This window comes from Leucopleurus acutus (genome assembly GCF_964270905.1).
Source record: "Leucopleurus acutus genome assembly, chromosome: 1".
Lineage (NCBI taxonomy): Eukaryota > Metazoa > Chordata > Mammalia > Artiodactyla > Delphinidae > Leucopleurus > Leucopleurus acutus.
In genome coordinates, this window is record NC_139142.1 from 43,190,894 (window position 1) to 43,218,700 (window position 27,807).

Genomic DNA, 27,807 nt, shown 5'->3' on the forward strand with positions numbered 1-27,807 from the left:
TTGTTCAGATTCCTGGGTCTAATTTACAATTCAGGATTGATTGTATTTGGATTTATGCGTCTGAGCAATTAAATGTTTGACATGATAAAAAGAAAAATCTCCTTTATATTCACAACAAATACAGTAGGCCTTTGCTTCTTTTTGAAAAATGCAGGAAAATAATACAGAAAGAAAAATATTTAGGAACTCACTGATTCTCCAGAGTTTTTGCCTTGTTAACATCTCTGGCACCATAAAAAGTAATATAGCGACCATCTCTGTATATCACAAAGAGCTTCAGGTAGGTCCGTGAGCCCCAAGAGAGCCATTTACCTGGCTTTGTCTTTTTAGTGCCTTGCACGATGCCTGGCCCAGAGCAGGTTCTCAGTAATTGTTTAATGGCTAACTGAATAGAGCTATTGCCTCATGGCAAAAAATAACCACTTATGATGTAAAGGTTAAGAACATTAGCAGAGGATGTATACTTTCACGAAAATGTAGGGAAGGAGGGAGAAAGGAAGGGAGGGAAATTCATAGAGATTGTGTGCCAGTTAACATCTTTGATAACTCTGATGATTTTAAGCCTGAAAACTTTCTGTTGTGCACCTTAAAAAGCATTCCGCATCAATTAATGCATTTATGTAATAAGCACGTATGTTATGCTTAATATGCTCTAGGTACTATTCTAGGTAGTGAATAAATACAGCCATGAGCAAATTCCCTACTGTTACGGAATTACACTCCAGTGGAACCCACATCACTATCTTAAAAGGCAAGTATTTATAACCCATTTTTATGAGTAGAGATAGTATGATTGACCTTCCTGACCTGTCCAGTGTTTGAAGAGGAATGGATTTTGCATATTAGCATCCTATTCTATTTGAAGGCAAATACAGACCAACCTATTTAACATTGTATCACCAGCAGCTGATATTGTAATTAAAACAAGTTTTTACCACCAGGAAAGGGGTCTATGTATATGTATAAATGTATATACATTTGTACATATACACACACATTATATACACACACATACACACACATATATATACATATATACACAAAAATAAGTTCCTAATGTTTGCGTTTTTGTAGGCTTAGCACTATATAGAGAATACTAATATGACCTGATTTTTTAGTGTTTTTAAGTATTTTTACATATTTTAATTAGACTTCAAACTTGATTAATAATCAGTATAGGCTTTTTTTTCTATGAACTCCTTTCCCTTAGAAAAGAAATTTGACTGAGTAAAAGTTTACTGGCAATATGGCAAGAGTTACATGCTGGAGCATAATATTTAGAAAATTTTAAACATAAATGAATTATATAAATAAGTGGATTCAGTTCAACATTCATAGGGCAATATATTTTAAAAGTTCATTTTCAAAGAAGAAATCAATTTCAGTCCCCTTAAATATATTATATACCTAATTATTAGAAACCAATTAGATGTTAAAACTACTTAATCCTAAATCCTTTCATGGATTTTACAAATTAGACCTATTAAACATTTTAAGAGAGCGTTTACATTTTATGCTGAATCAAACAGCTGAATTTAAATAATTTAGTAGGAGTCATTAAAGTTTTAATTTTACACAACAGAATTAAACATATTGGACTCTATCCTCTTTGGGTTTCATCAAGCACGGAGTGTGATGGGAAGAAAACCAGATCTAGGAGACTCAGGCCTGGGTTGAGGTCTATCACTGCTTTGTGACCTTAGAGGCGTCATTTAAGCACTTTGAGTATTAATCTTTCCATCTCAAAAGATCTTTCTAAAGATTGAGTAAAAGTAGGTGAAACTGCTTTGAAAACTGTAAGAAGGCAAGCTCACTGCATGCTATTTATTATCATTACTCTACTGCCTTCCTGGCAATGAAGAAAGAACATTAATCATACGTCTCTCCACCCCAAGCTGAGGGGATCACATCCCAATAATGGCAAGCATCCCACAATCAAGCCAGAATACAGTGATCCTCTACTCAGTAGGCTGGGCAAAGATGTCCAGGTGTTCTTCTGTATCTGTAGTCAGGTGCAAAATTGGACTCCCTAGTATGAGAACCACAATTCTGTAGCTCATATTCTATATCAAACCATCTCCTGATTTTATGCATTAATGGCAACCCTAGTCAAGCCATGTGGTTTAAGGTTTCTTTATAAATTCGGATAACGGCTGTGATAAATTTATCCTGAATTATTTCTCTATTAATTCCTTTTTGAACACAACATTGGGGTGTTAGAATATAGGGTTGTCCTTACCCTTCCCTATCTTGTTTTCTTTCAAAAGGAAAAACAAAACTGTCTTCACTTGCTTAACAATCTCTATTAAAACTTTGTGCCTATATTAGCACCTATTTTTTCTTTCTTCCTATACTTTGCTGATTACATTTAAAAAACCCAACCCTTTCTAAAAGTCATTCCTTTGTTGCTGTTGGCAATTGCACCATATTTATCTACCCCATTTTTCCCCCCAATAAACATTTGTGTCTTATTATGCTCATAGAAAAACACTAGGTATTTGGGATACGCAAGACACAGCCCCTACTTTCAAACTTACCTCTACTTTCCACTAATTTTCTTTCCTATAATCATTTGTCTGTACCTCCAAACTTGTCTACTAAGGTGTCTAATGTCCTTGTAACAGAAATCTTTCCTCTTTGAAAGAGTAACCTCCTCTGTATTCTATATATTTACTTCTTATGCATCTCCATACTGCTACTAAAAACAATTTCCTAGAAATTGGAGTTTTAATACTGGTTATATGATTAAGGATTTGTGTCTGTGTCTGTGTGTATTTGTACACACAGTTTTTCTCTTCACTTGCTACAGTCTGGGCTATTCTCATAAGATCTAATATTTAGATGACTTTTACCATTTAAATGGTGCTATAAAATCCAGTACCGAAATACAAAATTACTATATACTACTATGGTATATATACTAATAATAGCTATCGTTTATTACTTACTATATACTAGGCCACTAGGTACTGTTAAGGTGAATTTACATACATTATTTCATTTATTCTTTGCACTAAGCTTATCAAGTATTTATCACTAAAGGTTTACAGAGGTTAAGAAACTTGCTCAGTATCATCCGATGGAAATAAACACCTTGAATGCTCATTATCAGTTCCAAATATGAAGAAAATAATTATTCTCACAATAACTCAAACACAATGCTCACATCCATGTTGGTGTACTTCATTTCATATTATCATAAGCTATCAAGTAGACTTGGCCAAAGACAAGGTTGAAATCAATTTACATTTACCTAGTTAAGTCAATACTTGGTGGACTTACAAATTTTATTTTATTAGCATTCACAATAAAATCAAATATAATGCTAGCTGACTGTTGAGTCACTGTTTACAGCCATGATTGTAGGGAGGGAGGTAGCAGAGTTTAAGGCAGCAGGTTTAGCTTTAAGGCAGCAACTTCAGCTCCCTTAAAATGATCAATAAACATGTACAATCACAGGATATCTGGCCCTACAGATGTTAGTGATCACCTATGTTAGGGCATTGAACCCTGAGCAGTTCACAAACATACATAAAATTTAGCAATTACTTTATATCTTGTATCAGCTTCATACAATTGTGGATTTTAAAGCAGCACAGTTCCTTAAAATTGCCAATATTGTTTCCTACAGAACTAGTGCATTCCTAAAAACACACGTATTTTTACAAATTTTTACTACTGGTTTTAACTAAAAAATTGAAGATATTTTCCTTTGGAAAATATTTAAATCTTAGGAAATAAAGCTTCTTAAGAACTCCTATCTAAGGGGCAAAAAAATTTTTTCAGTTCGTGCAACCTGCTGACTTTTTTTAAAAGGGTGAATTTCTTTGGCATGAAAGGAAAACACAGGAGACATACAAATCTTCGCAGTTATAAATGAACAAATGAGGGTACACACATCCTGGAACACAGATCTCGCTAAATAAGAATATGTTTACTAAAAAAACAAAAAAACAAACCAAAAACAAAAAAAAACAAAAAAGAAAACCTCAGTCAAGGGGGCCAGAAAAGGCTGTTTTTAAGAAATTTCAAATAGATTCACTGTGTAACAAATTCAGTCACAAATGTCTTTATACAATTTCTTTAAAAGCCATGTCCTTTCTCTAGCATATGGTAAATTATTTTATTTACAAAAACATACATACAGATTCTCAGGAAATTGAGGTATTAAAAAATTGAGATATATTCATACAGCAAAGAGGTAGTCATAAAAATCCATCATCAACTAAAAATGAGCTTATTTCTTAGCATTATAAAAACCTTACATTTTTAACCCCTGCATTGTTTACATTTTTCTAAGTAGTAGAAGGTAGATTTCGGCACTTTGGTGATCTTTATTATTCCTAGGTCTTTTTCACATGAAGACTAAACACTGATTCGTATCAATAGAACGTGTGCCTTGAGCTCTTTCCGCAGCAGTGTTAACAGGCTATACCAAGTCTGGCACTCCGTTTTGCCAGGTGTTTCCCATCTCCACGCCTGCTCTTTTGATGAATTACACTTACGAGATGTCCAGTTAGAATCAAGATTGACACATCGTGGCCAGAGAACACAGGAAAATAAACCTGGTTCTCTCAGAAACAAAAACACTTGCCCTTGTATCAACATACATAATCTTCTAGAATTTAGGAACAAAAAAAAGTGTAAACATGATACACCTCCATGTTTCAGTTTGACCACTCATAAAACGAGAAATGACCAATCTCATTTACAGGTAAAATTATTTCAAATTCATCTAAAATGAGAAGTTATTAGGCTTAATGATGTAAAATATTTTAATGCTAAAAAGACAGGAGTCTCATCAGAAACCAATTTTTGGCACTTGAATCTCAGAACCTCTGCAACCCAGAGAACTACCAAATAACAAAAACTGCAAGGGCTGCTTTTCTCAGAATGGCTAATTCACGGCAAAAGCAGGGAGAGGGGTGGTGACAAATACTGTTTTAATGAAATAGGTTTTCGTCATAAATACTATAGGTATACTCTTTTGTATAGAGTATATTGCTCAGAGGTAATTTTTAATCATGATCCTATTTCATTCTTCAATGAATTAGATAGTAGTTTTAAAAAAATCCTTTTCAAAAGCTGTTTTCCTCAGTTATTGCTGTCTAAATATTATCTAAAGCTATTCTATCCAATGCAGGAGCCACTAAACCACATGTGGCTGTGTAAATTTCCATTAATTAAAATTAAAAATTCAGTTCTTCAATCATACTAGCCTTTCTTCAGGGGTTCAGTAGCTACGTGACTAGTGACTATCATATTGGAGAGCACAAATTAACATTTCTATCAAAAAAAAGTGCTATGGGACGGCTCTGAATCTGAAGAAAGTGCATTGTGCTATCTGCTCATGAAATTTTTCAAACTCATTTTTAAAAAGTTGCTTAAAAGTATCACTACATCTCTAGGCTACAGGTTATTATTGATCTCTGTTCATAGGTGTGGAAGAACGGTATCAACTTTCTGGTCCTTATTAAGACAATTTATGAAGTATTTAGAATTCCATATAGGGCCCAAGTAAAACATGAACTCAGATATTTTCACTACTTGACTATAAAAGAACAAAGTGAAGATTTGACAGGCATGATGAGAGTAATTTAGCAGTCCCAATTAAAACAGATCTCTTCTTCCTCTAATATCCATAAATCCTGAAATATGAAAGAATACATAACTGCCATTTAAATCTTCTCACAAGAATGGGACAAAAAGCCCTTTAGATATTGCTCTATTTTCCTTTGGTTTTAGCAAGGGGAAAACAAAACAAACAAAACGTTACTTAAGTATAAACAAAAAAGAGTAAATTAAAATAAAAACTGTCTTACAAATAAATTGCTATGGGACAAGGACAGAAAAACAAGTTTTGGTTTAATGCATGAGAAAATGCTCTCATTTGTATTGATAGCTGATATATGAGCTGACTAATAACTGAATACTTTTAGTAAAATCAAGTTCATGTTGTTATTTTCAAATTTGTCAGAACACAAGGTGAGAGAGATAACAATTGTGTATCACTTCTTCCAAATAACTCTTAGATGCAAGGCAGGAAGTGGGGAACAAAATAGATTGCCTATTTTTTTCTTTTTTCTTCTTAGTAGGTGAAAGTAAAACAACTTGAACATAAAATGCACACAGCTGTATCTAAAAGAAAAATGCAAACACAACTTAACCATACTTTATTTGACTGCATCTTATTTAGACAGCTTGCACATTTCAAATCCCATTAAAACTCTCTCTCCAAAAGGATATGGGACAATAGAAGAAAATTATGCAGCAATATCCAGTCATCAAACAGCAGTCCAATATTTTGAGATACACATGATATTTTATAGATACTCAACTCATATCTGACGTCAATATAATTTATGGTTATATTTTTACAAACCTGAAAGCCCTATAACAATATAGCACTCATTTTAGTGATGTCATGGTGCACTGAAAAGTAACTCTGATGCACTACCAATTTGCTTTTATCTATGCTCCTGGAAAGTGATGAACTTTATGATTTTTAGACACCATAATAAATATACACATCCAGTCTTATACATGTCAGCCAATACCATAACACAGGGCAAGGTAAAGTTAAAACATGTGACAAACAAACTTCTTTACATAGATTTGTCAAGCAAATGGGGAGGGTACTTTAGGGAAGAGGCAGAAAATATTAGAACCAATTTTTTAATAGTAATTTTTTTTTTTTTTTGCTGGCTTCAGCTTCAAAACTACTGTCTGGTTTATGATCTGTGGAATTCTCTAGTTTCATCCTAATGTAAGGGAAATTATAGTCAGCCCACACATTAAAATGGTAGTATACCCGTTAGCTTCTTCAATACTAACATATATAGCTTCATGGTAGCATGTATAAAAATGTTCAGCAGTAGCAACTGCCAAACCAGTGTCAGTGGATAGTACAGTCAGTCTTAAAGAGGCAGCACCCCATTAAAAGAAAGTTGCACCAATTTTGCTCAGTTTTAGCCAAGTGAACTCACTCTATCAATTTTAAGTGGAGCTGTTTTAAGATTATATAAGAAAAATGAAAGCCCAATATCAAAAATTAAGTTAATGTTTGATGCTACTTCACCTGAAATGGAGACTTAATTTTGGTGCTGGGTTACCATGCTAGAGGATAAAATTTTAGTCCACTTAAGTAAACAATTTCTGCACACCCAATTAAAGACATAAGGTAGACACAGATATTCAACAAACACCAGCTAAACAATATGACAACCATTTGACTTTTCAGTCACACAGTTAAGTTTGTGTTTAAAACACCCAGTCAATTCAGCAAAATTTGGTCAATTCTGGGTGAAAAGGTCAGTAGTGATGGTTTCATTGACAATCTGCCAAAAAATTAATGGCTGAGCTAAAAATCTAGCATGTATTTACTTTAGAACTGTCCTCATTAGTGAGTCAAGCAAATGTACATTCATCAACAATCACTACCTATGAACCAGCAAGTCAAATACAAAGTGGTGAGATAAAATTTGATAATGAAAGTACTGAACTATTTTATTAGTTCAATTCCCTCCATATTAAGAATAACAGAATCATCATTATGATTGGTATTCCTCTAAGTGCTAGAGTCCAGATGAAGTCTGACCAAAAACATACTCAAAATGGTCACCTGGAAAGCTGAGTATTGTGTGGTCTTCATATTTTAAATGTAACCAGTATTCTGCCCATTAAACTTTCAAGGCAATATAAAATGAAAAGAAAAAGTTTTCTTTAAAAATAAGGAACTATAAATGATCCCATCAACAGGAAGATTTTATTTTCACCAAATTTATGTATCTTTATTTAAAAAATACTTGTCACCATGTTCACTTTCAAGACACTACACTGAGCAAGGAGCAGCTTTCCCTTAAAAAAAAAAAAAATAACAAAAAGGCAACAAACTTTCCTGAAAGGGGGCTTTTACCAACTGTTAATGGAGGTAGGGTTTTTAAAAATACAGTAATTATAGCCATAAAATAAAATTCAAACCAAATCCTAGAGCAGAAGTAAAGCATATCCAAATTAATGAAAAAACAATACATTCCTACAAAACATTTTTCACAGAGAATGAATCTTTTCTTTAATGGGTACCTAGGTTTTCCAGTCAAATAAATTATCCATCACAGGTTTCCTGACTCCATTGAAAGCAATCAACTTTAAAATTAATTACATTGCACAGATTGGCCAAAACACAATGTAACTAATGAACATGGTGATGGCTATTAAGAAAACCTATAGAACTCATTCCAAGAATTTTCCATTTCTCCCTTTTGTTTTTCTGGGAACTAATAAAGCAAAGCTCCCCCAAGAATTTGCACAAGTAAGTGAAAAGAAAATAAAATCAGTTTAAAACAGATACAGTGCACCTTGGAATTTATTTTCAAGACCAAGAACCAAAAGCGAAGCATTTTAAGAAATGGAAGCAATGTGAATCCAAACCAAGTGGGAAAAAAGTTCCAACTACTTTGTAAAAGCTGTTCCTCACAGCTTAGTAACAATTTTGATTAAATAAAATCATACCAATTTACATTAATTTTTCTACTCTTTTCCAAAAATTCCCTCACTCTCAAAAAAAAGTGCATCTAAAACCCAGCAATTCCCGGCTTCATCAACTTTTCTCATCCCTTTTGAGTCATTTCTCAAAGATTTTCCAAGTAGATTCAACTTCTTACTGTAAGAAAAGAAGGGACTTCTACAGTAAACCACTCTGTCACTCACCTGGAAAAAGTATCCAAATTATAAAAATCTGAAATAATTTATTACCAAATTTAGAATTTAAATAAAAACAAAAGTTTGCTTGCAAAGGCCTTAAAGAAAAGGAAAAGGTAGCATGCATTCAAAAACTATAGAGATGAAGACAAATATACTTATCTACACAGGCACTGGCAGACGCAATTTAATTGTTATCTTTACTCATTGTTAAGACACACCCAACCCTACATAACATTTTTTTTCATTCACTAATCACTGAGGTACCAATATTCAAGAATGGAAATTTAATATTGAAAAAATAAAACCTAAAATTGAAGCTTTTCCCCCACCCCCTCAGAAAACTATGGCAGGTTTCGTGTGAAATGTTAGTATACTCAGAGATTTTTACAATCTACATTGGCTTTTTTAAGGAACAAAAATCATGTTCCACTTCCTGGTTCTGTGATAAAATTATCACTGTGTAAATAACAATGTCAGCAGACTTTGCAAATGAACAAACAAATCTTGGCTATCAACTGGCACATCTTGTTGGTACCAAAAGAACTCTTTAAGTTTAAAACAATCTCTTTTAATTCAGAACAAATGCGCCATGCCAAAGTGCAACAAATATTGTGCGACACTCAAATGAGACACTGACAGATAAGAGCTGCATGGAAATCACTAAATCCACCTGCAAAGCAATTCTGTACAAATTGCATTGCATGCAAAGGTCGATTCTGCATCGTTGGAAAGTTGTTCCTTGATGTCAGTTTCTCAACGCAGCCACAATTTAAGTCGCAGTGCATCAACTCCATTTAAATAGTATCTGAACAGCCTCTTATCTCGAACAAAACCAAGATTTTCATAAAGTTTCAAAGCAGACTTATTCGTTATTTCTGTTTCCAAAACAACCTTCAAAAAAAGAGAGAAAACTAAGTTATAATTTTATAATATTTGAAACTAATTTATAATTTCATAATTTGACAAATCACTTATAAACAATAAGATCAAATATTTAAGAAAAAGATACTACATTTAATTGTCTTAAAGTTGATGGTGAAAACAGTAAATATTAATGATGTACAGGAAGAACCCAGAAAAACAGTCATCAGAATTATAAAAGTCAAGGGTGGGGTGGGAACACTGGGGACATTTTCTTTTCTATTGATTTTTGTGAAATGTTTGGAATTTTTGGCAATGAGAATATATGTTTTCTACTAAAACAAAGATGAATTCGTTCCCTGTATAGTGTGACAAAAAAATGAAGAAAAAAATCAACAATCAAAGATTTAAGAAAATAAACCAGTACTTGAAACTATTCAGATTGACCTCCAACTCCTATATTTTCATTAATATGTCATCCTTTATCCTGGCGACAACTACCATATTTGTCTACAGTCAAGACCAGAGTCTGAAAACTATCGTCCTTAGACCAAATATGCCCACTGCCTGTTTTTGTAAATAAAGTTTTATTGAGACACAGCCATGTCCATTGGTCTGCATGATGTTTATTGCTGCTTTCTCAATACAAAAGCAGACCTGAGCAGTCGCACCAGAGACCTGTGGGCTGCAAAGCCTAAAATATTTACTATCAGGCTCTTTGTAGAGAAAGTTTACCAAACCTAGATCAAAGGTACCAAAACTTTAGTGTACCTGGAGGGCTTATTAAAATAGATTGCTGCACCTCCCCTCCAGAGTTTCTGAGTAGGTTTGGGGTGGTGCCCAAGAAGCTGCGTTTTTTAAAAATTGCCAGGTGATGTGGATTGCTGCTGGTAAGGGGACGACATTCTGAGAACTACATTCTGAGAATGTCTAGACACTATGGATATCAACACTTAACAGAGGTATTAACTTCTATCTGGGTCTTTTAAAATATTACTGAACCAGTGGTCCTGACAATGAAGAACTGATACTTTTGACTATTATGTGATGTTCTTCTACTTTACTTCTACCTTCCCCTACCAAAATATCCTCTATCGCATCCTCCCAACTTTTACATACATAGCTCTATTTGCCTTTCTATTGATTCTCTACCTACCTCACTGAGAATCAACACAGTGAGTCACAGTTACTGTCGGGATGTTATAACCCCGAGGTGTTTGGAGTGGGAAAAAAGGGCAAAGTATAATTAAACAGAGGCCCAAGTAAAGCCTACGAGTCTCTTCCCGTTCTATCGCAAGCTATAAAAAAAAAAATCTGACAAGAATTCAAGCAACAGATATAAATAATAGAGAAAAGACTGTACTTCAACTCATCGGATCCAAAAAACTCATGATCAACTCCTCTACAATTCCGCACATCAGTAACAAGATCTCCATCCCATCAATGCCTCAAACCTAAAACCTAAGAGTCATCTCTGTACCTCCTTCCTCTCCACCCCGCTACATACATCCAGGCATTGAGTATTTCAATTTTCTCTCTTAAATCTCTCTTAAACTGATCCTCTTCTTTCTATCCCCATTGACAACATTCTAGTCTAAGCTGCCATCAACTTTTATTATAAATACAAGAACCTCCTAACCCAAAGGTCTCCCACTCTAGGTACAGTGATGCTCGTTAATTCCCTGCTTACAACAATTTATTGACTCTCTTTTGTCCTCAAGAAAACGTCCACAATCTAACAGTAATCTAAAGAGACCTAAAAGGTCCGTCAAGATATGGCCTCTACCTACCTTGCTAATTGTGTTTTAGGTCTCCCCCCGTTACTCGCCACGATCAACACTAAACTTTAAGTTTCTGGAACCCACCATTATCTTTCCTACCTTAGACCTTTCACATAAGCTGTTTTCTCTGTCTGGAAGAACACTCTTCCCATCCTCCTCTTCTTGCTTTTGGCCTTAGCATGTCACTTCCAAACTGGGTAGAGTATCTCTTTCCCTTCATACTACCCCACAGCACTTGGCACTGCTCCTTGTTCAACTGCACTTTCATTCAATGTTTGATGAGTATGACATCTTTCCCAGCTGGTGAGCCCAACAAGGACAGGGATCATGGGTACCTTGTTCACAGCCATTTCCTCTGCACCTAACACACTGCTTGACACATAGAAGGCTCTTAAACATTTGTTAATTATATATGCCCTTAGTACCTTTCATTATATTACATACATTACATAAATAGGAAACAAACGAAAGTACTGCCAGGCTTTTAAATGACCAGAGTACTCAAACAGAAAGTATCATCTTACAGCAATTACCTATGCAAACAACTCATGAGAGCAAATCACACACTAATTCAAACTTTAAAAAGATCTAAAACCAAGTCATTAATAGTTCAAGATAAAGGGAAAATGTTCCTATAAAAGTTATACAGCAAGCAAACTGGTTCAAGATGAAAATAAAAAGTCAACAATTTCTCTCTGCTCTTAAAAAATGGAATTTAATGTTCAGTAATGTATGCCATCCTCCAGTTTGGAACACCCCAGTCTGGTCAATGCAATTTACCAGTTTGGAACTATTCTCTTGAGTAATTCCTAGAATTCTGTTTTATGCCAGCACCTAATTACAGCTAAAATGTTAAATCAAAACAATATGAGAAGCAATAAAGCTGCAACAACTCAAAACTTAGAACTAATTTCACAGAAATAAAAAGGAGAGCGACAGTGTAAAAAAAATAATACTCTTTGAAGGCTTACTAAGTGCTACGTAAAGCATTTCACATGCATTATCTCATATTACATGCATATGTCATAATGTTATTTTCACAAGAACCCTATGAAACAGATATATCTCTAACTTACAAGTGAATGAAACTCAAGGCCACCAGTAGAACAAGAATAAACCAGACTCCAAATGTGAACTAGAGCTTAATAGTATCCACTCTTCTGTACCTGTGATTGCACCCCAAAGTAAAACAAAGCAGTGAATGGGAGATCTAACATAATGAAGGGGATCCAGGTCCATATTCATTAATATCCAGCAATCTAAAATATTCAAAACACAGCTAAGGCTAACAACTATAGCTACATAAATATACACTTGACGTGTAAGTTAAGAGTTGAATTCAGGTTTGTTGGCATCCTAACGGATTAATAAAATAAAGCCCAATTTACAGAAAAACATTACACAAAGTGCTAACACCTTGGTTAAAATGAAAAGATTCTCTCAGCACACTCACATTCTCTAATCAAAGAGATCATGTATTATTTGACACAACAGAAAACGCCACAAAAGAAGTAACTACTTTTTAACAGTTAATTACGAAATTCTTATAAACATACTAAAAGAGGATCTGGGTTTATACTGGAAACTCTCTATAAAATTATTCTTTTAGTTCACATCATGGGAATATTATATAGGAAGCCAAAGCATAATAAGGTTATTTTAATCCTAAAGAAACTTGGCTAAGTTGAATTCTACTTAACAGAAAATAAGGGTTACAGTGAAGTTCTACGGATTCTCTCAGGAACAAACCATTGTCAGGATGAGCCAAACCATTACAGTTTAGAAAACCTTTTTTAATATTACAGGCTAGGAGCTCCTGGAGGGATGGCAAGCACTATTTTATTGTCTAGCACCTCACAGGCCTTACACCGACAATCTGACTGAATAATTTTACTGCTCTTCATAACATCCCTTTAAGATCAGAACCACCATTATTACACTGCACAAAGAGACAGATTTTAAGAAGTTAAATGACTTTCCTATAATCACACAACTATATCGACAGAAGATGGATCTAGAACCCAGGCTTATCATATCCAGATCTTTAACTAGGCCAAACTACTCAACCAAAAATCCTTACAGTTTAAATAATTCCATTTTACTCTGTTCCTTACCTAGCTGCCCTGTCTCACAGCCAAACTATATGTTTCCAATGAAACTAAAAATGATAAACATATAATTATTAAACACAAAAAGCTTAAAAGTCATCTTGTACATTACTATAAAATGTATGTTATTTTGTTAACATGTAACAGGTTTATTATTGGTTATTTAAATAAATTTCCCACTGTTGGTGGGAATGTAAATTGCTACAGACATTATGGAAAACAGTGTGACGGTTCCTTAAAATTAAAAATAGAACTATCGTATGATCCAGCAATCACACTTCTGGGTATACAACCAAAGAAAGTAAAATCAGGACCTCAAAGAGGTCCCCATGTTCATTACAGCATTATCACAGTAGCCAAGATAAGGAAACAACCTAAATGTTCATCAACAAATGGATGGATAAAGTGGTGCGCGCTGCCAGTGTGACAACACGGGTGAACCTGGAGGGCATTACCCTAAGTGAAATGCATCAAACATAGAAAAACAAATACTGAGTCTGCGCCGCACCCCGAGCCGCAGCCATGGCCGCCTACAAGCTGGTGCTGATCCGACACGGCGAGAGCGCGTGGAACCTGGAGAATCGCTTCAGCGGCTGGTACGACGCCGACCTGAGCCCGGCCGGGCACGAGGAGGCGAAGCGCGGTGGGCAGGCGCTGCGAGATGCTGGCTATGAGTTTGACATCTGCTTCACCTCAGTGCAGAAGAGAGCAATTCGGACCCTCTGGACAGTGCTGGATTCCATTGACCAGATGTGGCTGCCAGTGGTGAGGACTTGGCGCCTTAATGAGCGACACTATGGGGGTCTGACTGGCCTCAATAAGGCAGAAACTGCTGCCAAGCACGGTGAGGCCCAGGTAAAGATCTGGAGGCGCTCCTATGATGTCCCACCACCTCCGATGGAGCCCGACCATCCCTTCTACAGCAACATCAGTAAGGATCGTAGGTATGCAGACCTCACTGAAGATCAGCTGCCCTCCTGTGAGAGTCTGAAGGACACTATTGCCAGAGCTCTGCCCTTTTGGAATGAAGAAATAGTTCCCCAGATCAAGGAGGGGAAACGAGTACTGATTGCAGCCCATGGCAACAGCCTTCGGGGCATCGTCAAGCATCTGGAGGGTCTCTCCGAGGAGGCTATCATGGAGCTGAACCTGCCGACTGGCATTCCCATTGTCTACGAATTGGACAAGAACTTGAAGCCCATCAAGCCAATGCAGTTCCTGGGTGATGAAGAGACCGTGCGTAAAGCCATGGAGGCTGTGGCTGCCCAGGGCAAGGCCAAGAAGTGAGGTCGAGCAGCAGATTACTTTCCCAAGGATTACCCTTCCTCCCAAGCCCATCCATTCCTCTGCACCTCTCCCCTGCACACGTCACACTGACGACATCTGTAGGCATCTTAAGCTGTAGCTGCGGATGGGGAGCAGTGGCTCCCAATTTCATTTTAGCCATCTTCTCTCTCGCACCCACTCCCTTCATACAGTCTAGTCAGAATGGCACCTCTGGGACATGGACCTCAGTCCAAGCCAAGGGAAGACTTATCCAAGAGCGTTGAGAGGTAGTAACTGGGGCGGGGCGTTGCTAGTGGCTTGTTTATTACTAAGGACCTGCTTGAGTAGGGGATAGGGAGGAACCATGCCAAGGTGTGACCAATGAGGAGAAGCAAGAGTGCCTATTTGTGTTCCCAGAGGCTAGCTGGGCACTGTTCTGTTCAGGTGACTGGGGGCTCTAGTCATTCCAGTGGAAGATGAATGTAACCTGCATGGTGATTCAATCAAACACTTCCTCCCTGACTCCAAAAGATTGGGATCAATCCTGAATGTTTATGTGTTGCATTTACTTTTACAAAAGAAAAATTTATATGTATATATAAATAAATTAAAAAAAAAACCAAAAAAAAAAAAAAAAGAAAAACAAATACTGCGTGATCTCACTTATATACAGAAACTAAAACAGTCAAACTTAATAGAAGCCCAGTGTAGAATGGTGGCTCCAAGGGGCTGGGGATAGACGAAAATAGGAAGATGCTGGTCAACTAAAAATGTTTTAAGGTCACATACTGCACACTTAACCTCCATTAAGAAATTCTGATTCCAGTATATTTTCATCATTTATGAGTTAGTTCTGAGTATTAATATCGTAGTAACCATACCATAAATCTAAAAAAAATTTTGAAATTTAAATTTCCAGAGGTGAACATTTCAGGGACATCTACAGCTTAAAAAGTACTGTTCATCATGCTGCTCCATTCATTCTAATTTATTTCCAAAAAAAGTACATAAAAGTAAATGGCCACCATGTGGGTTCATTATTTTAGGTACACAAGAAAACTCATTCATGTTATTTGTATATATTTTTCTTACTGTCTCCCCTAATGTAAAACCCAAGCTCAAGAAGCTTCTCCTAGTAGCCACTAAATGTTTGGCAGCCAGACCACATAGAGGAGTAACCAAATTCAAGCTAGATTAGCAATATAGGTAATGCATTTCTTACTCATGAAGTAATGAATCCACCTGTTTCTTTTTCTGATGCTATAACTTTTTAGTCAGATCCAAATATACAGAAAATGGAAAAGATCTTTAGCTACGCTGTTTAAACATGTCTAATTCTGATATAAAAAGTTAAGAAAGTCATAGTAAGGCAAAATGAAAAGATCTATTAGACCAGAAGAATAATACCATTGTTACTTGGGCAAAAGCAAGATCTACATTTCAACTCTGTGAAATGTACAGATCTACATTTCAACTAACCTCAGTTTAATTCACTCTGAATTTATCTTAAAATGACAAGTGGCAACCAAAAGCAATATAAACATGACTCAAGGTCATAAATAAATTCTGCAAACAGAACAGAAAGTAAAAATTGACTGGATGTGTACAGTAAAGCTTCATAGAGATTTCCAAATGTATCTCTCTTAATAGTCTCATAAATTCAAAAATCTCTCTAAGATTGAAAAAACAGCAGCACGACCTAAGCAGTAGAAGATGTAATTTAAAACCCTTCACAAATGTCTTTCTGATAATTTGTCAAAATTTCTTAACACTTTAAAAGAAAGGAAGATTGACCTAACTTAATGAAAGTAACATCACATGTCAGTTATTTTATAATTTGGTCATTGTATTCTTGGAGAATTATAATTTCAAAGTTTTCCTCAGAACCATGAATTATATACAAAACTATTTTTATATATAATTGCTTTATCAAAGGGTACTTTAATAACTTGGTTAACCCTGCAGATATATATTTTTTTCAGATTTTTTTTTATGTACACACACACAAAAAAAAGACGATTGCTGTTCTTAGAAGCTTAGAGAGAAAGACAAGTTAAAAACTAATTAGACTGGGAGATGGGGATTGACATATATACACTAATATGTATAAAATAGATAACTAATAACCTGCTGTATAAAAAAATAAAACTAAAAAAAGAAAAGAACTAAAAAACAATTTTTTAATGAAAAAATAGACAAATCGAAATTCAAAAGTCCACCCCCCCAAAAAAAAGAGGCATAGATAAGATACTGTAAACACAAAACTGATCATTCAACCAATATTTATGAACCATGTACTCTATCACAAATGCTGTACTAAGTACTAAGAATACAGCAGTAAACAAGAAAAGGTATCTCTGCTCTCAGTGGCTAAGGCACAGTCTCTGAACAAGTAAATTTAAGAATTTAAGCATAGTAAGTATTACAGAAAGGGAGGTAAAGAAAACCACAGAAGGTGGTTTTCAAGGAAAACTTAAAAGGAGTTGTTGATATCTGAATTGGGTCTTAAAGACTGAGAAGCATTTTAATAAGCAGAGGAAGACCAAGAAGCTACTGGGTCTAGCAAATACAAAGTAGTTACACTGGAGTGGAGGGGAAAGAAACCAAACCAAACAGGATGAGATGGTAATATAAGGAAGTAGAACCAACAAACACACTACCATCAAAAATTAGAAGGGTAAAGAGGACAGAAGAGTTTGTTGCTTATATGGTTTAAAACTCAATGAAAGGGCAAGGGAAAGCCTAATAAAGAGTAAGCAAGAGTTCTGTCCCTTTCTACAGCAAATCCTTTATCTGAACAATATGGGGCACAGATAACCAATTTTTTTAAACCATGGAAGACTTCCCTAATCCAGAGGCAGAGCTATTCAAACTGCACAAACCATCCACTTAAAACCATACAACAGAAATAAGTTCATGGAACTATACCCATTTCAGTCTAAGATTGAGTAAAACTCATTGCTTGAAAAGTAAGAAAAATGAATCAGAATTTTAAGCCCACAATGAATAGTTCTACCATAAAATGTATCACTAATTTAGGCCTTAACCTTAAGACTATAACAATATAACCAAAATCTCATCATTCCTCAGACCTTTCAAAGAAAAACCAACGCTATTTAAACATTTGATCAGTTAAGGTAAAGCATACTACCTGTCTCATAGGCAGTAACTAGGATAACTCAGAAAAGGCTTTCATAAGGGACATAATACTCCCTCCTTATAACATCCCTGTTCACTGGGAACCACACTACTCAGCAGAGGATCAAAACATGGTCTTATCATCCCAAAGATTTCTCCGAACTGTTAAGCAGCTTTTGTGAAGCCTGACTTCTATTCTTGATGAGCTGTCTAAGCCAATATAGCCATGGTCCATATTGGACTTACACTGATGAAAAAATTTATATTCAATTTTATACTCAAAATTTTAGTTACCAATGATGTAGATAATCAGGGTATCTTTTACTTTTTTTTTTTTTACAGATCATCACTGTACCTTTTACATTTTGAAATTAAAAGCTGTGAATATGAGATCCTTTGCCATGTGTGAATTTTCTTATTCGGGGTAAAAAAATTAAATATCCGTAAATCCCAGGATGTCTTCCCTGTGCTGCCCAATGTGTCTGTAGGCCTTCTCATACAACCACGATTTAGTGTGGTCTGTCAAACTACGAACTATGAATGTGGACAAGGAGCGTGAGAATACTCTGCTGTACATCTGTACTGACATGGAATCCTGTTCATGAGTTACTGTTAAGTGGAAAAAGCAGTTATAGCAAAATAACTGTGATTTCATTTGTAAAAAAAAATGTGTAAACATCTGCATTCACATATGCTTAGAAAATGGGAGGATGCAAACTGCAAGATTAATAGCAGCTATTAGTGGAAAGAAAGATGAGCGTGAAGATGGTAAAAGAAAGGACTTTGCACCCCAAATACACACAAATAATGATGGTTAGTGACTGTGAATAAATTCTGTACCAAAAAAACCCCACTTAAAAAAAAAAAAAAAGTAACCAAAACAAGTTACTTATTGCAGTCTGAGAAAAAAATTACCTAATTTCAAGTATTTTGAGAACTCTCTAAGGCACATTTGCCCTCCAATAATAAAGACAAGTGTTAGCAGTAATGCTCATAAAATTACTAGCACAACTCTGGTCCTTCTTAGTCACCACTGTTATATTAAAGATATCTGTACTTCCCTAGTTTATACTTATCCCCTTCCACATTACATAATAGTAAATCTTAACATTCCCAACCATCACTATTATTTATTGAGCACCTACCGTATGAAAAGCACAGTGCTGCAGGATACAAAGATACTACCTGCCTTCAGGCCTTACAAACAATCTGAAGAGAGAAGACGCTTTAATGCTAATTTATAGATAGATCTACATTTAAAAAGTGGTTGTCTTTCCCTCCCTCCAGCCTTATTATTTAATGCTGAAATTTTTTTCAAATGTGAAATGTTCTTCATATGGGCTGACAGTTGGCCCACAGGAAAAAAAAAAAAAGTATTATTTAGAGAGAAACCAAGGCCAATACACAAGTAAATTACAATAAGGTTTATAATAAGAGCTACCTTAAATGATTTAACTGATAACAAATCAGAGTTCTGAATACCAGTTATTTACTAAAAATATCTAAAATTTTACCTTTACATTTTGACACAAATTTTAGCTCCCATTATCATCTTAAAATTTGTTCTAGGTCAAAGTTCATGTGTTTTTCCACCGAATGTAATTTTCAGCACAAGTTACATTTGTATAATAATAGCTTGCAATGAAATCTGCAGTACAATTTATTATGGGCTATTTATAAAAATACCCAGTAGAATACAGCCCAGGATAAAAGGTCTTAAACATTTAGGAAGACTTACCTCATCACAGTCTCCTTCAACCATAGCATATATAGCTTTCTTAACCAAGTTAGTACCTAGAATACAGAGCTGAGTATTAATGAAGTAAAAAATGTAATTAGTTTCTTAAAGATACCTAAATTATAATATTCATAAGAAGCAAAGAAATGTCAAATGCTGGGTTCTACCCTGAATGAGATACACAGATTATCTCAAATTAAGTGGGGAAAAAAATTTAGACTTAAAACTGAGAGCCCAATAGGACCTGTGCATAGCAATACAAGTTTCCTCTTGAAAGACCTATCTCCTGATATATATCCTTTTCTCAGGTGTAAATGCTGTTTAATTCCAAGAAAAAAGGTAAGATATGGCCAGAGCAACCCAGGAACTTCTTCAGCTGGTAAGAACTCACTCCATGACCTTTGAGCCAATCTTGCCAAAGATCACACCAGAATTGCTGTGACCCAAAGTGGGCCCAAGACACTGTGTTAGTTTCCACAAATCTTATAGTAAGCCTGGGCACACCAAATGACGTCAGTGGTGTGTCTGTATCCTAGTTTAGGGTCAGATATACTTAGCACATTAAAGGGAAAACAAATGTTAAATCTGATCTTAAGAGAAGAAATCCAAATTTTCTCTCTCAATTTTCAAACCATGAATACAAGCAAGCACACGTTACATGGGCCATACAAAATATGTCTGAGGGCCAGGATGCAATCTTCAAGGCACTGGTTTCTGCCCTCTGAAGTAGCCAGGCAATCTGCCTATCATTTTCCATGAGTCCTTACCAGCTCTTTTTAATGCATCAAAGACTCAAAGTTGGCTTGTATAACAAGCCCAATTCATTGAACATCTTAGTGGCAAACTGTAACACTATAAGAAAAGTTGGCTGAACCTAATGTACTAAGTAAACCTATTCATAATGACTTCTCATGATGTCTCAGATTGTGTGAAGCAGTCTTAAACTGGACACTCATAGTTTAAAAAGAAAAAACTACATGTGACAAAACTGCTAGTAATTAAATACTGGTACAGGCATCAAACTCTTTTTTCATGAATACTTACTTAGCTTCAGTACCTCTCAGAATGTGCCATGCTCAGACAAGTGCTTATCTACCTGATCCTCCATCTTGAACAAAGAGCCAGTAGGTCTTAGACACTATGACAGCTGTTCTTAACAGGCTTACATCACAGCCACCTGGGGAAATTTCAGCCCTACTTCTAACAGGACAAATAAGATTCTCAAGGGGAGGGGCTTAAGCATTTGTTTTTAAACCACCCAGATGATTCTAATGACCATTATAAACCATGAGTATAAGATTAACTGCAAAGGCCAGGAAAGGTAGCCCAGGAAAGAGATGAGTTTGGGAATAGTAGTAAGAAACAATTCTCCTTTTTCCTGGTCCTTCCCGAATTGCTAATATAATGTTTGATGACTAGTACTAAATAATGGTAACAATTTCTCCATAATTTTGCCTTGATTGAGGACCATTTAACCCAAGTACACACAGCTGCTTGAGTGCTGTGATCAAGCACCCTAATAATGCTATTAAAAACTGCAGAACTTAGTATAATGCAAAGCAGTTTGGATATGATCAAAAAAATGTCTGGAGATGAAAACTGATCACCTTCTAATTGTTAGAAAGATAATCTCAAATAATTAAACAGTAATAAAGGAAACAATTCATTTTTAAAACATTTTGAAAATATTTTGAAATAAAAGCAATCAATTTTCTTCCCTCAGCTTCATGCTCATTTCTACATACTATTTACATTTAAGTCTTCTGCTTCAAAAAAAAAAATGAAAATAACTTAGGCATTTTTTTGTGACATAATATTTTTCTTACCAATGCCATTTCTCCTGTATTTGGAATCCACGGCTAACATGGCTATATAACCTCTGCGGAACATCTTTTTGTGCATATCCAACTTGCAAACGATGGCACCTACACACTCCTCCCCTACCATGGCCTTAAAAATAAACAAACAGTTACAAAGAATACATTGCCATCAGGTATTGCATAATTACCCACAGAAACAGCAGCCAACCATTGGTCAGTGTTTCTGAGGGAGGAAGAAATAATGAGAATTCTAGCAAGAGAGCAGTCACAGAAGTGTCAGAAATCTAAATCCCAGAACTCCTTCAAATGTTCTAGTTTTAAAATCTTTCAACATTCTTTAGGACATGAATTTCTTAGGCTCATTATTAAAGCCTAGGGGGAAAAAAAAAGCATATTTCCACATGGTAAACATTCAAGTACTTTATGAGGTGCTTATAATTAGTTGCAATAAAGAGCTACATGTTTAAGATCTGGGAAAGGGGAAACATGTGAAAATAATTTTTAAGAAAGTCTTTTCATTAGATATCAAAAAATATTGTGAAACTTATCAACAGAGTACTATAAATTTATATTTAATTATAATAAAGTTTTAGTGAAAGACAGATATAAGACATAATATTTACACCTGAATAATAGTTAGATTTTGATCAGGGAAAAAAAATCTAAAAGAAAAAGGATTATTTTTAAGGTATTCCTTAGATCCTACCCAAGGGGTTTTTGTTATTGAAGGACTACAAAAACTAGATATACGATGGTCTCATTTTTAGGGCTCTACTGACAGTGTGAGTCATTGCCATAAAGCTCACAGAATATCTAGATCTCAAAATCAAAGCTTCATATTAAAGCAAAAGCTGTAATTTTTACAGAGCTTTCTATTTTAATAAAAATGTACAGCCTTCCACACAAAGATTACTTATTAAATAAAAGCTAATCAGCCTCCATTTTCATTAAAATTTCCAGTATCACCATTGAAAATATGTTTTTCAAAAATTCCATCACCAACAAAAAGTTCTAGTAAATATTGTACTCTGGTAAATATAAATAGGGCAATAGTTCCAATTGTTCCAATAGCCAATTGTTTAATAATGTGTCAGACAGAAATACTTGTTTGCTGTAAAGAGCCCTCATAAAAAAAATATGAAAGCTTCAAATCATCTCTTAATAAAATTAACTTTTCAGAAACTATTTCAACAACAAAAACCAGGAATGGGTTAAAAAAAATCAATAAGCAAAGCCCAATTTACACTTAATACCTCTCTTATCTTGAATCTGTTATGACTTTTTTTAGTTCATCATTCTGTAAATTGATTAAAAAGCTTTTTTCAACTGTGGAGAAATCTTCAGGCAAGATAATTCTAATCCATTTCACGCAAGCCTAAACTAGGTCAGGAGCGATATTAATTTTATTTACTTATTTTAATTGAAGTATAGTTGATTTACTTTGAAGGGATATTAAATTCAACAATCCACACTAATTCATTTCTGTTTTATCAACACATTCCAAAATTATTTGGGGTCAATAAACCTCTAAAATTGTTATTTCCATTTTCATTCATGATAAATCAATCTGGTTCTTTCAAAATTCTTTTGAAAAGTAAAATTTCTTTCTCTATTAAGTCCTGAAACATATACAAAAGTTGCCAGGTTGAACAGCATTTTCTGATTTGAACATAACTTATTTCAAATAGATGTGTGTGGTTGTGTGTGTGTGTGCATATATCAGAGATGAGAGGTACATTAAAAAATTTTTGACCTGACCTCATAAGCTAGGAGAAATGGAAATCTATACCAATCTATGATACAAAATTATAGGACAGCTACATTTCACAGTTAATAAACCATCCAAAAGGGGAAAAAATTAAAACCACTAGACACAATATAACTGGACAATACTTTCAAACTGGATAGGCATTTCAAACAAATCTTCTTTGTCCTCGGACAAGAAAGTAATAAGCAAACAAAGTATTATATTAGTTCACTTAGACTAGATTGAGTTCTTACTAATCAAGAATCTATAGGAACAAAAATCAAGTTGTACACATCATTTAAAAATAAAAGCCCAATATATGATTCATTGTTATTAGTTAGATGTTTAGTGAGGAAGGCCAATTCTGTATTTTTTCTGTAAATTGCTGATGAATATACACTTACAAGAATCACTGAACTGCATGTTAAGTTTTTACAAATAAAAGCTTCTGCACATAAATTTGGAACTCATGCTATTAAAATGTGTTCTTTTTTTCAAGGATGGGAACTGAAAAATTCCAGGCAAGATTAAAATTTAACTCTACAAGGCCAAATGCTTGTCAATCTATAAAACTTGAAAAATACAAGCTGTGTGAAATACGGATTCCCAAATTCCAGAATATCACAAATAGGAAAACAGAGGAATCTGGAAATTTAAATTTAGAACAAATAACAGAAGTACTATAGTATATCACTGGTAATAAGTTTAAGAAGTTCAAAAAGGCACCAACAACTGAAAATACCATGAACTCAAAAGAGACAAATTATTTAAGTACAGAGTAAATGACAGTGCCTCCCATTTGTACAGTACCATACTTTCACATCTGTTACAATTATTAGGAAGAATCATTAGAAACTGTCACTTTTGTTAGTCAAATATGGTCAAGTATTGGAGATTTTCTAAGGTCCAACCACATATATTCCATTTGATCCACTGCAGGTTACTCATGGAAACCAGGAACATTCTGAACATTTCTAGTCTCTTAATATCGTTGTCTGCAAGGACAACTATTACTTGGTGAAGCATAACTTGGTGACACAAGGATCTTGGCTGAATGACTCAAGGGTATGTCATTTTTCAGCTTCTTAGTTGTTTCCATAATGACAGGCCAGGAGACCTGGGTTCTAGCTTTACATCTCTGGACCCTAAATATCTGGAGATGCGAACATTTTAAGTCATTCTGGTCTTTAATTTTTTTTCATTAAAAAAAAAATTAAGCTGAACTAGATTATCTCTAGGATCCTTTATAGTTCTAAAATAATATGAATTGAAATAAACATACACTTATATTTGTTTTAAGTTAGTTCTCATGAGAAATTCAAATTTTTTAAACGCCAATATAAAGGCCCCAGTTCCAAATGGCCTCTGACTGTTTAACTATTGTTTTATGTTCAATACGTCTAGATCCATACTTGCATTAGTAAACCTTACAGGTCAACCACTTGCATATTACCACAATTTCTAGATATTGAGAGTTTAATGTTAAACAAACTGGCTATTAGGGTTAAAGTTCAAATTAGCTGTTGAATTGGGAGGAGTCTATGTAAAATCAAAGTAAAGTTTACTAATATTCAGTTTATCAGAGTTTAAAATGGCAGACAAGTTGAGAGGTCTAGGTAATACCAGAACTCAAAAGCTGACTAATCATCACACATACACAATTATTTTCTGGAATTAACAGAAATACATACACTATTTCAATTTAAACTGTAACTAAATTGTATGCTTTTGTGAATTAACTTACAATTAAATCAATCTACAATCTTCAGCATTTATAATAGCATTTGATATGACATTTATAATAATGCTATGAAAACCATCTTCCCATATTCATTTGACACAGAAGTGTCTTAGAACTTCTATTTTGATGCAATGGTTAGAATCCTGTAAGAGCAGTTTTGTAGAATATAAAATAGGTCCCAGTTTAAACAAACATACTAAACTGAAGTTTAGCAAAGTGAACGCAGAAAATAGCACAGCTACCATTATCAACAATACTGAGGAGGTTATATTTTCAGATCACCACCAAGCTATAGAATCAAAAAGACAGATTTCTAAAGTATTGTCAAAGCATCTTACAGGGAATTAGTAAATGCAATTAAGTCAATTCTAAAACAGCAAATAATGGTAGTGGCTTTTCCCTTCACATGTCATAAAGCACTCCTTAAAAGCATGTTGTCTTTCTTCAATAAAATTCAATGGAAACAACATGCTTGTGAGTACATGATATAAAGCACATACCTGCCATCAATATTTAGGTGAAAGGTTTCATACAGACTGAAATTGGTCAATATTACTGGGAAACTATTGGTACTACCAGTACTACGTAAGTCAAAAAAAAAAAAAAATTCAGCTTGTTTGGTTAAGCCAAGTCTTTTTTACTCATATATCAAGCAAAAAATTTCTGTCAACTACATTACACACAAGCCAGCAATAGTACTAGAACTTAAGCATATCTATGACCAGCTTCTTTTAAAAAAAGAAAAAAAAATTAGATTAGATAACAATTTCACACTTAGTTTCCTACACTTCCAAAAAGGGTATTTTGTTCAAGTTTCTGGAGTCTTTCAGCCACCAGAAGTGTTAGTAGCACCTTCTGCAACCGTGCACCAGAAAGCAGGCTGGCTACAACTGCTAACTGCCCTGCTGAAGTAAAAGGAAACAATCTCCATAATTATGGAATACGCTTCTAAGATTTAATTCTCCAGTGTGGCCACAGCAAGTTTACTGACAATCATGTTCACCAAAACATGTTTATGCATACACTCTTCCCTGATTATGGCTGTAATTGAGAGATTAATAAGGCCTGTATCCGAACAGAACCACGTTCAAATTAAATGACTGCAAAGTGCTTTGACGATGAGGGAGGATAATTAAAGACGGTTAAACATGATTATAAGCTAATGTAAACAGGATACAAGACCCCCAACATGCATCACACAGGCTTATTGCATTTACATCAGTATCAAGTTAACCCGGATCATGAACCCTTACCTCCAAAGCAGTTTCATTAAATAATTAGGAGTGCATACACGCACTTTACATCACGTAACATACTATGAAATGCAGGATACATCCACTGCCACTCCTGCCCTCACACTCCCTGCCCCGCACGGCCTGGATCTCTCTGCTGGGTTCACCCTATTTTCGTTCCACCCACTTACCAAGAAGCACAGCTGTGGCCAGTTGTGGATAAAATATCTATAGGTATAAATGGAGTAGGGTTCAGACAGATCTTTGGTGATCAGTCTCATGATATCGGGCATTTGCAGCTCGGATTCATATCGGACATAACGTATAGTCCGATCCTCCCCAGGCTCAACCTCCCGGCCTGAAGGGCTTCTCAAACTGCAGCCGGCGGTCAGGGATGAAGACAGCAGCCGCACCTGCTCGTCTTCCTCCTCCTCCTGCTCCGGGCCCTCCGCCAGTCCATTGCGGGCCGCCGCGGGATCGCTCGCCGCCGCTGCCTCTGCGAGGCTGGGGAGCGCAGTTCTTGCATTACTGGGGAGGCAGGGAGGGGGGCTCTCGCCCGAGTGTACCCCAGCTCCTTTTGTTGCAGTCGCTCTGGGGGCCCCGGCGGGGGTGGCCGTGACCGTGGCCGCCTCGGCCGCGCTCAAAACCTTGCTCTTGAGGGAGGCGGCCGTCCGGAGGTGCCGCAGTTCGGGGTTGATCAATCCGTTGAGCTGCAGCTGCTCCTGCGGCGGCTGGGGGCAGCGGAGGCACGGATGCCCCTTGGCCGCCGCCGTCGCCTCGCCGCCCGCCAGGCTCCCGCCGCCGCCGCCGCCGCCGGCTTCGTGCTCCTCGTCGTCCTCCTCGTCCTCGCTGCAGCAGGCGAGGGCGGCCCCCGCCGGGAAGGGACAGCGGGGCTCGGCCGCCGCCGAGGCCGGAGGTGCTGGTGGTGGGAGGAGGCTGCTAGGCCCAGGCGGTACCTCCGCCATCCTAGAGGAGACACAGACCGAGAGGGGAAGCCATGAGACCCGGCGGACAAGCGCGGAGTAGAGGGGGCGGGGGGCGGGGGGCGGCCAGGGTTGGGGGGGAAACAAAGGCAGAAACCGTCCCTCACAGAGCTGGCGCCCCAATTCCGCGGCCCCCCCCAACTCTTCAGCGCCGCCCAGCTGCTCAGCCGGCCACCGTCCCCGTCCGCCCGCGCCCATCCGCCAGCCCTGTCACCCGCGGCCCCTCCCCGTCCCCACCGCAGGCTCACCCCGCACAGGTCCCCGCCGCCACTGCCGCCACTCCTCTTCCTCCTCGGCCGCCGCCGCCTCCCGCACCGCCGCGGCTGCCTCCCCCGCCGCCAAGCCTCACACTCAGCCGCCGTCGCCGTAAAGCGCCTCGGCTGTTACCCCGGGTAAAGTTTCCTGGGCCTGGCTTTACGACACTTCCCTGCCTGCCGGCTGCCGGGGCCGAGGGAAAGGAGCGTGGAGGGAGGTGACCTGTGGAGGGGCGGGGACGAAGGTGTCTCCTACGGGCCCCGGGGGAGACCGCGTGCTAATGGGTGGGGCTGTAGGGCGGGGAAGTTGCAGAGGGCTTTGGAGTCACCAGCTCCCAACCCACTGAGCCTTGGGACTCAACCGCGGATCTTGCAACGCGAGGCCCGGGAAGGATGGGCGGGACAGGCGCTCCCACGGAGCTGTCGCGAAGCCCG

The 27,807-nt window shown here is 36.7% G+C and overlaps 2 protein-coding genes across 2 annotated transcripts; one reads left to right on the top strand and one right to left on the bottom strand.

The window, feature by feature from the left end:
- Positions 1–5,819: 5,819 nt before the first annotated feature.
- On the bottom strand, positions 5,820–27,473 carry NAA30 (N-alpha-acetyltransferase 30, NatC catalytic subunit). Its single transcript, XM_082838995.1, has 5 exons — positions 27,367–27,473; positions 26,327–27,101; positions 21,422–21,545; positions 19,596–19,651; positions 5,820–9,594 (listed from the first exon to the last, which is right to left on the bottom strand). Exons 2-5 carry the CDS (start codon positions 27,098–27,100, stop codon positions 9,457–9,459), a joined length of 1,092 nt encoding a protein of 363 aa, XP_082695121.1. The 5' UTR covers position 27,101; positions 27,367–27,473; the 3' UTR covers positions 5,820–9,456.
- LOC309971508 (phosphoglycerate mutase 1-like) lies at positions 13,976–15,324 on the top strand (the record flags this gene model as incomplete). The annotated part of the gene is made up of 1 exon (XM_082854573.1): positions 13,976–15,324. The coding sequence occupies one exon, from the start codon at positions 13,976–13,978 to the stop codon at positions 14,738–14,740; it is 765 nt and encodes a 254-aa protein (XP_082710699.1). The 3' UTR covers positions 14,741–15,324.
- Positions 27,474–27,807: the final 334 nt, after the last annotated feature.